Raw genomic sequence first — 14,981 nt, forward strand, 5'->3', positions numbered from 1 at the left:
ATCCCCGTGGTTCTGCCTGATCGGGCCTCTTGGGGGGGGTCAAATCTGGGCAAGGAAAAATGGGTAATTCGAACACCCTCCTTGGCTGGATGAGCGATGACTTGCGTGCAAATCCGTTGCGGGTGGACAGAAAGACAGCAAACCGCATAGGATCGCATTTGTAAGAAAGCCAGAAGCCCCCTTTTCATATCCTGAATTGCGAGCCTTCAAATAATCGGGGATCAACCCTCGCGTCCCCCCCAACACGCCCCTTCCCCCCCCCGCTTTAAACCCATAAACCTCAAAATGACAACCAAGCCAAACTTTATTATCATGTTGGGGTACCGAAGGGGGAGAAGGTGGATTCACGCCAGAAAACTCATTAAAGGAATAAATGAAAAAGCTGCTATCTCCTGCCTCAAAAAAACAAACAAAACAACAACAAAAAAGATTTTTTTGGGATCCGAGAGGTTTACATTCCGTTGACCAAAAACACAGAAGGCGTTGTGCATAATCGCCCCCTCCTCTCTCTCTCTCTCTCTCTCGGCGTTCATGGGCAGTGAGCCCTAATGCTGACTGCTCTTCTCCCCTCTTCCACCCCTTTGCTTCGGTTTCTCTTTCCTCTCTCCGTCCGTGCTCCTGCTCTCGTCTGATGTGTTCTGGATACGGATGAGGTCAAACCGCTTACCGTATTCTAGGGGGAAACGGGCTACATTTCCTGCAGCGCAGCCAGCAGCTGCTTTAGAGAAATAGAATCGCTCTCTGTGTGCATGTGTGTGTGTGCGTGACTCAGGGCTGCCGGCTGGCTTCTGCCAGATCGGGCTGCCGGGTCGTCATGAGGAGGGGAAATCCTGCCCCTCCGAACTCTCCTGCTCCCACCCGCGGGAACAGACGCAGATCAGGCTTGGGAGGATGGTGCGGGTGATGGCAACAGTGTGATGATCTGTGTGGTACATTTGTCTAGAGAAGGGCGGGGGGGTGGCCAAGCTAATTCAGATACAACTCTGAATTTTATCTGGTGGATTCCAGACCGGTGTTTCTCAGCGAACAGAAGCTGATCTGAAACTTGTTATTCTTCCCCTTTCCCTGCTCCTCTGTGGTGTTCAAACACTTGTGCTATGGGTTTCATAACTCTTAAATGCTGATCTCGGGCGTGTTCATCTGGAAGGAAGAAAACCCACTGAATGTAACCGTACATAAAGATAAATTACTTTGCAGCGATTACTAGAGACCATGGATCTTGGCTTTCAAATAAATCTCGGCTGGTGTGCGTGCGTTTAAATCTCACTGAATGCAGTGGGACTGGCTTAGAAATAAAATCGGGTGGTTCGTTATCTGAAATGTAATGCCTCAACCCCCTCCCCCACTCCTTAAGAGCTCAACCACTATTTACTTTTATATATATATGCTTTGATGGTTCCCTCATCCCCATTTTATCTTTGCAGTCTTCACAGTTTTATTTCTTATGCTTAAAATAATTCCCTGAGCTAATTGGGGTGAGAATTGAGGAATGGCTCAAGGTCACTCAAAGAACTTTATGGCTAAGTCTGGATCTTATCTGGTTTTATACACCAAAATGGTTTGTACAAGATTGGTGTTTTATATTTTGAGGTCTTGATTATCAAGATTTCCATATGTTACTCAATATGGTTCTTTTTAAAGCAGCAAATCTCTGCTTTGCTGCTTTAAAATTCCAACAGTATAATTTTCTGGAAATGTTCTTTATTCCATCCATAGTCACTGAATAATTGCCTCTCTGGTGCCTCATTTCTTATACAGCTCAATACTGCTATGTATTGATTGTTCCGCTCAGATGGGATACTCTTTCTTAACTCCCGCCCACCTGCACGCATACATTTCTCTTTGAAGATAATATCTGTCTACTGGAAATTTAGTCTAACAGCTTGACTCACTGTGTAATGCTATGCATATCCACTAAAAAAAAGTCCAAATGAGTCCAGTGATTCTGTTCCCAGGTAAATAAGAACAGGATTGTAGACTAAATGTTGAAGTCTTAGTGAGGGCCAACTAATATCTCCTTCCAACTGTTACAGTTTTCCACTGTTACCTTGTAATTATATGTCCAAGGAGTTGTATCTATTTGAAATGTATAAAAGGAATAAACTTGGTAGGATGTCTCATTGAGAACAATGTCTCTGAAGTTTTTACGTGCCTCTGCAATCACATACACACTTAGAGGAAGGGGGAATGATTTGTTTGAAATGTGGTGCTGGAGGAGAGCTTTGCAGATACCGTGGACCACTAGAAAGATGAATAAGTGGGTTCTAGACCAAATCAAGCCTTAACTATCTCTGGAGGCAAAAAAATGATGAAACCAAGGCTGTTGTAGTTTGGGCGCATCATGAGAAGGCAGGATTTTCTGGAAAAGACAAAAATGGTGGGAAAAGTGGAAGGCAGCAGGAAAAGAGGAAGAGCAAATATGAGATGGATTGACTTCCTAAAAGAACCACAAACTTGAGCTGAGCAAGGACATTGGGGACAGGACATTTTGGAGACAGACAAATAGCTTATTCGTAAAGTTACCAGAAGTTGGAGGCACTTTGAACATACGTAACAATTACAGTGGGGTCTCTACTTAAGAATGTCCCTACTTAAGAACAGCTCCATTTGCTAAATTTTGCTTCTACTTGAGAACAGAAATCCAAGATAAGAACAGGAAAAAAAAAAACCTTTCCTGCTCTTTTTTTAACCTTAGGTCATCTTAGGTTAAAAAAAAATTCTCCCCCTAGTGGTAGAGTACGTATTAACTTCAATGTACGAACGCACCTCTACATAACAAAAAAACAGCCAGAACGGATTAATTGGTTTTCAGTCCAGTCCTATGGGAAATTTTGCTTCAAGTTAAGAACGTTTCAACTTAAGAACACCATTCCAAAATGGATTAAGTTCTTAAGTAGAGGTTCCACTGTAGTTTCTATGGACGGAAAAGAGTGGATACGGATTAAATGGTTTTCAATGCATTCCTATGGGAAATGCAGATTCAACATAAGAACTTTTCAACTTGAGAACCACCTTCCAATACGGATTAAGTTCTTAAGTAGAGACCCCACTGTACAACACATTTACCTGGCTGCTTGGAATAAAACCCACTGAAGTCATTGGAATTTCTTTCCGAGTTGACAAGTCTAGGATAAGAACAGCTGCTAACTGTATCTTCCTTACCATGGCTCTCAGTTTTGTCCCTGGATAGGGACAACTGTATAAACATGTGTGAGAAGAATGAGAAAGATATACCAGTGTAATCGGTTGAGTACTATTTTCAGATTTCAGATTTCCTTTTAGATTTCCTTATAGAATAATGCTGTGGCACGTCTTGAGCTGCATGGAGTTCACTTCCAGATATATATGTAGAATACGTGATGTCAATAAATAATTGAAAAGATTGTTTGAATATTTAAAAACTTAATAACTACAATCAGAAAATTGACCTTTTTTCACACACAACTCAGGAATGACTAAGAATTATGATCACATGTATTTCTATCAAATCTAAACAAAATGAAAAAAAATGTTTCATATGAAAACAGAAGTGATTTATTTTCCTGAATCTGCAGAATGATAGTCAAAAGATCCAGATACATGCTGTATTAGTGTTTTTTTCCTTTTAATTTAAAATGACTGTTACTACTACTTTTTTTAAAAAAAATCTTTTCTCACACAATTTCTGCATTTCCTCCTTCTTACAGTTTCTTGGCCCAGTGAAGGGAAACAATACATTCTTAGAGGGAACAAATTAAACCCAACTTTCCACATATATTAAGAGCCCATTGTGTTTAATAGCAATTCCCTATTGTTCTCAATGAGACATCCTACCAGGTTTGTTCCTTTCATACTGTACTTTTCAAATAGATACAACTCCTTGGATATATAATTTCATGGTCCCTGGTTTAAGCTGGGGAGGTTGCTACAACTCTTGGTTTTTATTTATGTATAATTCTTCATTTATTTCAGCTTTCTTTTTCTAGGAGGCCTGATCCTTCCAGAGCGACAGCCTACCTCCTTCATTGAAACTCAGGCCACAGCCCTGACTGGCTCATTCTGGCTGCACATTCAATCAAACGCTGCCTTCTGCAGTTTCCTAGGCAACCAGTCTAGCCTTGGAAACAAGGCTGCATTTTAAAAAGGATCATCCTTACACCCTGTAACATTTTCAGTTAAATGCAACATTGCTTAAAAACTGAGAATATGGAAAACAGCTGCTATGTTAAAATGATGAAATTATCTTTCCTATATTTCTTGTGTTAGTTAGGGGAGCTGTCTTGAGAGCTTTTCTTCAAGATAATACCCTATTTAAATTCACTTTGCTCTTGTTCTTTTTGCATTGGTGTAGACAGCACCAAAATGGAGAATTTAAAGGACTTGATCCATCAGTTTCTGCATCGGTCCAAACTCACCCCAAGCTTCCCTGTCAGCATGTCATAAAAGGCTGCATCTGCCTTGAGTAATGAAGTTTTAGAAGAGGTAGCCATGTTAGTCTGTGCAAGGACTACAGGGGGAAAAAAGAAAAGGAAAAAAAAGAAAAGGACAAATGAAAAGGCTCAGTCCCACCACCTTCACAGGCAAGCTTGTGAGGAGGGCCTTCTCTGTTGCAGCTCCCAGACTCTGGAACTCCCTCCCACCGGAGGCCAGGCTGGCCCCATCTTTGCTGTCCTTCTGCAAGCAGGCAATGACCTGTCTCTTCAGGCAAGTTTTCCATCAGTCACTTGCTGTTTAAGAGTGGTTTGGTTTGTATTTTTTGCTTTTAAATCTGTTTTAGTAATGTTTTAAGCTAATATGTATTTAATATAATGTTTATTTAATTATTTTTAAATATTTGTATAACATACTGTTTTTAGCTTTTGAATATTGTCTTTTTTAATGATAGAAGTCACCTTGGGTCCTTTTTAGGAGAAAGGGGATAACAATATTTTAAATGAAAGAAAGAAACTAATTTAAACAGCAGCCATCAACCCACCAGGTTAATTTAGAGCCAATGGCCAAAGTCCTGTTGCATAACTACAGTATATGTGTACAACTCAAGGTTGTGCCCATGATAGTTGTGCTAACACTAAGGAGGAAGCACTTACAGTTGCATAACTTTACATTACCTTATGTAATGTAACCTTATTATAAAAAATTTAAAATGGGCAGATTCTCCAAATAGGAATAAGAGGAGTTCTCCATCTAGTGGACAAGCAAGTCATTGTGTCTAAAGTCTAATATTTATGCTCTGAGATGCAACTGATTTACCATATATTATTGATTCTTTTTAAAAAAAGTAAGTTCTCAAAAGTAGTGGCAATGATCAGGAACTTTAATGCATCTAATTTGTGTTTGCATGTGGTTTTCTTGTTATTGTGTGCCATCAAGTCACTTCCAACTTACTGTGACTTTACCACGGATTTCAAGGTATGTGAGATGTTCTAAAAGTATTTTAGCAGTGCCAGCTTCCAGTGGGTTTCCGTGACTGAGTGAGGATGTGAACCAAGATCTCTTGAGTCATCATCCAAGACTTTATCTACTCTACTACATTGGCTCTTACACTTGAGTTTCTTACAAACATTTGGCAATATTTTATTTTATTTAAAATATTTTTATCCCACCTTTCTTCTTAAAAGGAACCCAAGGTAGCTTGCATCATTAAAAAGACAATATTTAAAAGCTAAGAACAGTAAATATACAAAGATTTAAAAAGAATTAAACAAAAATTAATGTAATGTAATTAAATTTTTTGATAAAATGGTAATAAAATCAGTACTAAAACGCATTTAAAAGAATGGAGCACAACAATCCAGTAAAAAACCCTTTCAGACCGCCAGTTTGGCAACATTAATCATAATAGGTTACTTACTTCTACTCACTATACTGACACTACAAGTAGACTACTACACACCACTTTTATTCATTTTATTTATTTATTTATTTATTTATTTATTTATTTATTTATTTATTTATTTATTTATTTATTTATTTACTTACTTACTTACTTACTTACTTACTTACTTACTTACTTACTTACTTACTTACTTATTTATTTATTTGATTTATACCCCGCCCATCTGGCCTAAAATACCACTCTAGGTGGCTTCCAGTGAATATAAACAATAAAATAATACAAAGAATTACATAAATCATATTATAACATACACAATACAAAAATAGAATAAAAATAAAGGGAGAACAAAGAGAAAAATGAAGTGTTGGCTGGAGGGAAGGCCTGAATGTATAGCCATGTTTTTAGTTGACTTTTAAAAGTGCCCAGAGTGGGGGCTGCGCGAATCTCAGGAGGGAGATTATTCCAGAGGTGAGGAGCCACCGCCGAGAAGGCCCGGTTTTGTGTCTTTTCCTTCTGGGCCTCTCTCAGCGTCAGGCTCCTCAGCCTCACCTCCTGGCTCGCACAGGTGATCCGGGTAGACCTTGGTGGGAGAAGGCGTTCCGCCAAATATCGAGGTCCTAAACCGTTTAGGGCCTTATAAGTGAGCATTAGAACTTTAAAGTCGATGCAGAAATGAATGGGCAGCCAATGCAGCATGACCAGCATGGGAGAAATATGCTGGTACTTTCTCACTCCACTGAGGAATCTGGCCGCTGCATTCCGCACCACTTGAAGTTTCCGCATCAGCCTCAAAGGCAGCCCCACGTACAGCGCGTTACAGTGGTCTAATCTTGAGATCACGAGCGCATGCACCAAGGTAGTGAACGTTCCCGTGTCAAGGTAGGGCTGCAGCCGGGCAATCCGCCATAGGTGGAAAAAGCTAGACAGTAAAACAACAGGTCTAGCCCTTGTGGCTTGATCAAAGGCGGGGTGAGGAACATTTGGCCATCTTTAATTGTCAACTCTGTATTGCCCAGTATTGTCAACTCCAGCTGGCAGCAGTTCCTTCGGGTTTCAGGCAGGATTCTTTTGTGATCCTGTCTATAGAGATCTGACATTAATTGAGGGTCTTCCTCCGAAGTACTAATCAGGCTCTACTGCATAGCTTCTGAAGTCAGATGAGATTGGGTATGTTCAGAATGGTATAGTGGGTTTTCCATGAGCCCTACTCAGCATAGCCAATAGTTGGAGATTATGGAAGTCCAAAACATCTGAAGGGCCAAAGGTTCTCCATGCCTGGAGAAGGGTTTTGAGAAACAGAAATCGGGAGACAAAACCTTTCATGGCAGGTTTAAATTATTGCATTATTTCTAGATGCACCTTCCAAATGGATGGTTCTTGGTTTTAAAAGAGGGGATGTACTTTAAAATAAGTAGGTCTGGACCTAGGCACATCATCCTGCCACTGATGATATACATCTGTTTCATCAAATGCAGGTGAGGCAGCGCCTGTCCTGAACCAGCGCTTGGGCACATTCATGGGCTGGATGAAGGCCAATAAACTGAGCCTCAACCCAGGCATGATCAAGGTCCTGTTGGTAGGTGGCTTATCTGACCTTACTAAGCAGTGCTGAACCTTCTCTAGATGGCTTTAGCTCTTTGCTCAAAGGACAAGTTCTTTCAAGAACAAGTTCTGTAACTTGAAGCCCAAGTGGGGCATCTTTTGTCAGCTTTGTGCAATGTCTTAGCAGCAGAGAATGTCTTTTATCAGCTTTTGCTGATATTCCAGCCTCCACCCTACTTAGAGAGAATAGCTGAAGTGCTGTAATCCACGCACTGATTACTGCAGTGCATTACGTGTGGAGCTGCCTTTGAAGATGATCTGGAAACTTCAGTTAAACTCAGTCGATAAGCATAAATAAATGATGCTGGCTTCCCAGCACACAACTTCAACACAGGTTGAGTACAATGTAATTGTAATTATCTCTGCTTAAAGAAAGTATCATTGAGTTCAATGGGGCTTGCTGAGGTGAGTGGAGACTGTAGCTCTAGATTCCCAAGGTTCACATAGCCAGTTTTGAACAACTGCTAGAGATACAGTCCAACCATATTTGCCTGTTGCAGAAAAAATAGCAGATGGACTGATTGTCACCTTGAAGACTGATATATTTTATTTGCCATAAATAACATATTTATGGCCACTGCTTTTTCTCAGCTGAAACTATAAGCAGTTATGCACAAGTTAATAGCAGGACCAGCTACTTTGAACAAATTTGGACACAGATAGCAGTTTCACCCTTTGAATTAAATCTAATGGTTGGCTGTGGTCACACCAGGGAAATGTTTCCCACTTCTAATGATACTTTCCGTACCTCTGTTGTAATGCATCACAGTTACATGGTATATATACCTGGACGAGGGTGCCACTGTGTTTTAACGTTACCAATTAATTTTCTTCAGTTTGAATTGGTATGTCTATCTGTGCTGTGGTACTGATTTATTTTCTTTCTTGTTTTAGGGGGCACCACGTGCTTTACAACCCTCCTCTTGACCCAACAGCAACTCCCTCCATGGCGGAGGGAGCTGTGGCCAGTCTTTCCAAATATGAGGGTGCACTGGGGAGGGTGGGGGAGGCTGGGAAAAGGGGAGCAGAGGTGGAAAAGGAAGGAATGTTTGCTTTGCACACTCTTCCAGGAGGGCGACTCAGTAGTCTTACCTTTCTAACTTTGAGGATGGGGGGATGAGGTGAGGAGGCAAGAAGAGCTCGTGCACAAGATGCCAAGGGCGGAGGAAGCATTGCACTGGTAGCCTCTTTGCTGAGCAATACAACTGGTTTGGAAGCTGGAAGTGGGAGGACCCCCAGGGGAAGTGAAAAGCATGCTGTGACGGCGGTGGCAAAGGAGGAGGAGACCCTTCTAAGTGCTCTTCCAGGTGGACACTTCCCCTTCCAGGTCAGCCTCCCATGTTGGCAGTTTGAGGGGAACCCTGTAGGAGCGAATGCGAGGCTCATGCCCTTCAGTGAGAGGGAGGGAGGGGAGGAGGAGGAGAGACACTTCATTTGTGTCCTTCCCTCTTCTTCCATTTCCATGAGGAGTGGATCAGGAAGCTCCATTTGCTCAGCTTTGTTTTTAACAGCTGAGTGCACCAGCCGCTACAGGGCCCCGTTCCTGGCCTCTCCTCCAGCCGACCTGTTTCATCTTTCAACATGACTTTTTCTTGAGAGTCCCCCCTCCCTCTCCTGGCTGCTGGTCTCTGCACCCCATCGATTGCCGCATCCCATCTGCGAAAAGAACGAGAGGCTATCAGGGGGAGGTGGGACAGCGTGTGATCATACTGTAGTTCACAGACGTCGTCTCCTGATTCCCCCTCACCACAGCACCCAGAAACCCAAGCCCTTTGCCAAGGAAATAAACTGATAGGAGCTTGTACGCATGCTGTGCCACTAAGGAATATTGAAACACCACTGAAACAAAAATAACACAACCCTCCCATACAGTGGGAAATAAACTGCAGTTACAACATTGGCTGATAAAATGTTTCAATCATGTCTGTGCAACATGTGATCACAAACTTAAGCAGCAATCTAACTAGGCAATAAGTAAAAACATTTGCTTTGTGTGATCATGCCCTTAGTCCTACTTAATTTGGATCTTAATCAATGGGGTTTAAGTGAGGTGTGATTAGACAGAAGGAAAATCTGCATTGACCTTCTGGGGACTGGCACCGGCTGCAAAGAAGTACCAAGACCTCCCCCCCGGAAAGCGTTTGGAGACAAGGGGTGCTTGGTTAAGCAGACCTGACACCTCTGTAAGCTCCTCTTTGCTTCTCTCCCCACCAGCATCCCTGCACACACCTGCACTGCTTTCCTACATCAGTATCCACACTGCCTGAACCAATGTGGATGCATCTGCTTGCAAAAAAGTAGAAGCCCCAAGCAGCAGAGCAAGAAAAAGTATGGATGGGAGAAGAGGTCCAGCCTGATTCACATTGACCTCTAGGTCATGTAGTCAGTGGAAAATAATAGAAAATTGATCCTCTCAATACTGGAGCAATTCCTGTATTATTTGTCAATGCAATCACCTGCTTAGATGTGACTAACAACTTTCCATATATTTCAAGGGCTCTGCCCTTTATAGGACTAAAGTAGGATTTTGCCAGGATTTCACCCGGTTTAACTAGAAATCTATTGTTCACCTACATCTTTCAGATGGAAATGACTCAAAGACATGCAAGCTTTTGAGTATTCCAGAACTCACTAGGCTATAGCGAAAAAAGAGAAACACCCCCAAATGAGGTCACTTTGTAGCACTGAGTTTTGGAACTAAACTCAGTGCCAATAAATCTTGTGCGGAGACTCACTGGGGAAAGCATGCTGTTGAGAAGTGCAAGATCAAAAACTCCAACCAATAAACTGCAATAGGAGACGATGGGAAAGCTGGTAATTCCAAATGATCGCTCTATTGCATATACTATTATTTATTATGATTCTATTTATTACATTTTTACTCTTTGTGCTCGTAACAGCACCCAGAGCAGCTTAAATATTGTTTCGTCAAGTATGTCAAGACCTCAAGCTCTGGTGTCAATAGTAAAGCCACCAGAGATAAATGTAGTTGTAGAAGAAGGAGCCCTATTTGTGCAAGCATTACAGGAAAAAACAATATAAAAAGAAAATTAAAAAAGACAAAGCCGTGGTGGCAGCTTAAAGACTTATATTTTAATGCAAGCTTTTGTGGATAAAATCCAGTTCCTCAGACATAAGAGAGAGATAAAATGGCAAATATTTATATATGACATCAAAATACAGAGATCGTGGTTGGTATGTCAATAAGTATTTAAGAGTGGGGTGATGGCCTGTTTTGATGAGACTCCTGCAGCATCTTTGTAACCCAATCCCTTCTGCCAATAGGTCATGGACCACCTATTTTTCTATTTCTCCTCCCATTTCTTTGTATCATGGACCATCCATTTCTCCTCCGATTCCCTAGTGTATCCAATGTTATAAAAGTCCTAGTATTCCTGTGCAACACACAGTTATTTCTGCCTACACTTGGAGGCATGACGTCCGACACATTTTTTTATGTACTGTAGCTAAATAAAACAGCAACCATTTGAACTCTCTCTCAAGTCAAAATTTATTAGCAATTAATTTTGACTTGGAAAGTCTAGGGGTTAGCCCGGACTCAACATAAACTTTAGACTTTCGTATTTTCTTCAGAGTGCCAATACGGAAGTTGTCCACAATAGAGCAAAATTCATATCTAAGGCGATGGGCATAAGATCTCACTACATTGATCAAGTAGGGGCTCCCTGCATGGGTGACTCACTCAATTAAAATATGTACATGCTTTGTTATACTGTATTTTACTATTGAAATGTATTTTATCTCTTTTTATCTGTTTACTCTGGATGTTGTGTGATTTGTATGCTTTTTAATATGGTCGAAATCACTAATCAAATAAATAAATACTAGCAGGCTCCTGCGGTATGATTAGGAACAAAGGCTCTTTATTGCTCAAAATGTATCAATTAGCTATTCATGGATGGATGCCTATTAGCTCCAAATACTTTTATTTATTTATTTATTTATTTATTTATTTATTTATTTATTTATTCATTCATTCATTCATTCATTTAACTTATAGGCCGCCCACACTACCCGAATGTCTCTGGGCTGGGTGGCTTACAACATTTAAAATAAATTAAAAAAGCAAAATAAAAGGGCAAAATAATTAAAATTAAAATCTGTTAGTGATCATTGTTCAGCTAACGATCACAAATGGTACTTTTTGCGTCATAGTTCCTCCAACCTTCCCCCACTCCCCTCACGCCCCAGAATAAAAGCATACGTTTATCCAATAATAGGTGTAACTTGGATTCAGAAGAAATTCCTAATTCAATCGAGGAAACAGCTCCACGCATCTTTTGTAAGAGCTGTAGTTCACGCAAGTTTATGTCCTGGGCGCCCGCGTGGGGAGCAGGCGGGGAGGAAGGGACACCCCTCGCCTAACCCAAATTTATTACTGTATTTTAAAATCTATTAGCGGTGTTTTAGCGGTGCGCCGGATGTGTGCCAGCTGGGCCTTCCCCCGCCAGAAAAGAGGCCCGTGGACGACACGCTTGTCTTATGCCGAATACCTGTGCATTGCACTTTTTGTCGGTGCTTTTGCAACGCCGGTCGCCCACCCCGTTGGAAACTGGCAAAAAAAAAAAAAAAGGAAGCCGGAAGAAGGTCAAAAGAGGCATTTTTAAAGAAATCTCTCGGCGGGCGCGATTTGGGAGGAGCCTGTCCCCCGCCTCGCGCCAACTGAAAGTGAAAAAAATAAAAATAAAAAAGGACCCGCCGGGGGGGCGGTAACGGGGGCGTCCAGCGGCCCTGCTTGTCGCTGCGCTCGGCGATCCATTGCTCCTGCCTACTCGCGGCAGCCCCTCCCCTTGGCCCGGCGGTCAGATCCTGCCAAGTCATGGAGGAGCCGCCGCCGGAGGAGCCGGGAGAGGATGCCGCCGCCGCCGCCGCGCGGGTCGGGGCTCCGTCCGAGAGGATCTCGCTGCACCATTTCTGCGCCAGCCTCCGCGAGCAGCGGGTGCATTTCCACGCCATGCGCCTGCGGGACTCCCTCTTCCTTTGGGTCGGGGCGGGCCCCGAGCTCAGCAACCTGGCCGTAGCCATGTGCACCCCCCGCGTGAGTGCCAGCAGCGACGACGCGGCGGCCTCGGAGGCCTTGCCCCCCGGGCGCCCGGGGAGGAGCACGGGGAGAGAAGGGGCGGCGCGGTAGTGGTGATGGTGGTGGGGCTGGTTGCCTTTCCCCGGTTCCTGCGCAGGTGGGTCCCTACGTTGAGGACCCATCTGCGCAGGAGAGAGGCTGGCGTGGGTGTGAGAGATAAAAAAAAGTTCAGCACGGTGTGCAGATCTATGTTGCTAGACTGCAACTCTCAAGAGTCCGGCCGGCAGCTGTACTACCTGAAGGATTCTGGGAGTTGTAGTCCAGAAGCCAATCTGCATCTCATCATCATAGGTATCCTTCAGTCTCGAGAGACTATAGCAATGTGCTCTGTATGGAGGACTTGGGAGAGTGTCCTCTTCAGAGCACGAAGCCTGGGTAAGATAATATGGAGGATAGGCTGTTACCCAAACAGCAAATCCCCCCTCTCCAGGTCGCTGCTCATCGGGGAGAAAAACCCTCTGATTTTAATGTGGGGAGTAGGGATGTAGTTATTTCTATGGCTCAGGCCAATAACAATTGGGGTGGTGCTTTTTAATGAGATGTCTTTTAAATGTTTGATCTCCTCTCCATATGTTGGACTGTCTGAGGTCTCCATTAGCTGTAGCTGGCAGGTAGGACAGGATTACAGGAGAGTTGCAGTTGGACAACAACATCTGTCCTGGGCTTAAAGGAAGGGCAGTTTAAGACAATCTCTGCCCTGGGAAGCCCCACTTTTTCAGCGCCTTATTTTTAGGTCTGTCATCATGTTGTCATCATTATTTGACAACTCTTTACTATGGATGGTGATAGCATTCTTGTGTGAGCTTCCCTCCATGATTCTCGAGGGGAGGGACTAAGGAATTTATTTTTCTTCTTGCTCAGGAATTCAATTTAAATTGATTCAGGGTAGCTTTGTTGACTGGATTTATTCATTGGTTGGATTTTACAATGTGAGGAAATGCACAATGTAAACCCTTGAGTCTGAAGTCTTTGTGTAGTCTTTGACCCTGACCAGATATGATTGCATCATAGGGCTTGGCTGTAGACTGCAGTGGACAGGGTGGAGAGTCAACTTTGTGGTGTGCTCTAAGTTGTAGTACATAGGCATTTCAGTATCGTGTGATGCTTACATGCCTGTAATGTGGCCACACAGTTTTGAGGCAACACCTGCTCCTCAGAGATTGAAAGTAACTTCTGAATTGCTTAGGCTGCTGGAGCAAAAGCACTGAGCAAGATTTTGTTGTCCAGTGTCCTGTTGTAACATTGCTTCCTCTTTGGGGAGCAAGGTATGCATATATAATAACATAATTATATCCCAGGAGACAGGGGCAGAAAGTACTAACTGAACCTTTGCTTTGTTTCCAGGACTCCATTCCAGCATCTACCTTACTGTTTGGTGATGCCTCTGATAGTACCTCCAGTTCTTTAGCCCAAAGATTAGGTATGTGCACATACATCTTTTAAATGTTATGTGTGGGGACACAGCCCTTCAGATGCTGAACTGCAACTCCCACCATGCCTCACCGTTGGCTGGCTCTGATGGGAATCGGCATCTATCAAGATCTGGAAGGCTGCCTTTTGCCCACCCCTGCTTTTAGTACATCCAGATGGAAAGAACTCTGGAAAAAGAGATTTTCTTTAAAACTTTTTATTTCAATCCTGAAGACTGAAAAAAAAAATCCATGTCTAGAGCATTATACAGATAAAATAACTGTGTGTCATCAAATCAATTCCAACATATAATGACCCCTTCCAGGATTTTCTAAGTATTTAGAAGTGTTACCAGTGCCTTCCACTGGGGTCTCCTGGGACAGTGCAGCTTGCTCAAAGCTACACAGGCTGGCTCTATCCTTGGGAGGCACCAAGGGGAATCCAGCTCCCAACCTCTGGCTCTGTAGCCAGAGACCTAACTCACTGAATTTCCCCAGATGCTGACAGAGTAGGTGCCTGCCCTTCCCCTGCTGGCTGACTCTCAGACTAATTTCTGCTCACTGTGATAGCTTTTTGGGCCCAGTACTGGTTTTTCTGTTAGTGCTACAGGTTGCCTGTTTAACTGCCTTTTTTCTGCCCTAGAATATTGATGGTCCTCTGTTTTATCTTCCAGCCAGCAAGACTAAGAAACAGATTTTTGTCAGTTATAACATTCAAAATACAGACAATAGCTTCATTCTGCTTGTTGAAAATCGCATCAAGGAAGAAATGGCAGCTTTTCCAGACAAATTTTAGCTTGGTATCATTGTAATGTAATTGCCTTTTTGTTTCTATATGATTCTTTTTGTACATACATGTGTATATAGATATATATTTCGCATTAAAAGGCCAAGATCTTACTGTTTTTTTCCTTTAATTTTTGGACATTATTTGGATAGCAGCATTCATTTTAGTATAATTCATGTGTGTGAAATGGGCATAAGAGGTGTTTCAGAGTGGCTCAACGTTCTTGGACATTATGTCATTGTTTTTTTCTTTTTTTAATGGATTATC

At 42.6% G+C, this 14,981-nt stretch overlaps 1 protein-coding gene across 1 annotated transcript; it reads left to right on the top strand.

Annotated features, from left to right (window-relative positions):
- Positions 1-12,178: 12,178 nt before the first annotated feature.
- PSMG4 (proteasome assembly chaperone 4) lies at positions 12,179-14,827 on the top strand. The gene is made up of 3 exons (XM_020789842.3): positions 12,179-12,476; positions 13,863-13,938; positions 14,602-14,827. Exons 1-3 carry the CDS (start codon positions 12,258-12,260, stop codon positions 14,721-14,723), a joined length of 417 nt encoding a protein of 138 aa, XP_020645501.3. The 5' UTR covers positions 12,179-12,257; the 3' UTR covers positions 14,724-14,827.
- The last annotated feature ends 154 nt before the right edge of the window (positions 14,828-14,981 follow it).

Source organism: Pogona vitticeps, chromosome 4 (assembly GCF_051106095.1).
Source record: "Pogona vitticeps strain Pit_001003342236 chromosome 4, PviZW2.1, whole genome shotgun sequence".
Taxonomy (NCBI): Eukaryota; Metazoa; Chordata; class Lepidosauria; order Squamata; family Agamidae; genus Pogona; species Pogona vitticeps.

Excerpts from the sequence above, each read along its gene's own strand:
- PSMG4 (XM_020789842.3), top strand. The coding sequence starts at position 12,258 with ATGGAGGAGCCGCCGCCGGAGGAGCCGGGAGAGGATGCCGCCGCCGCC. Across the intron at positions 12,477-13,862 it reads TAGCCATGTGCACCCCCCGC|GACTCCATTCCAGCATCTAC; the intron begins GTGAGTGCCAGC and ends CTTTGTTTCCAG. Across the intron at positions 13,939-14,601 it reads TTCTTTAGCCCAAAGATTAG|CCAGCAAGACTAAGAAACAG; the intron begins GTATGTGCACAT and ends TTTATCTTCCAG.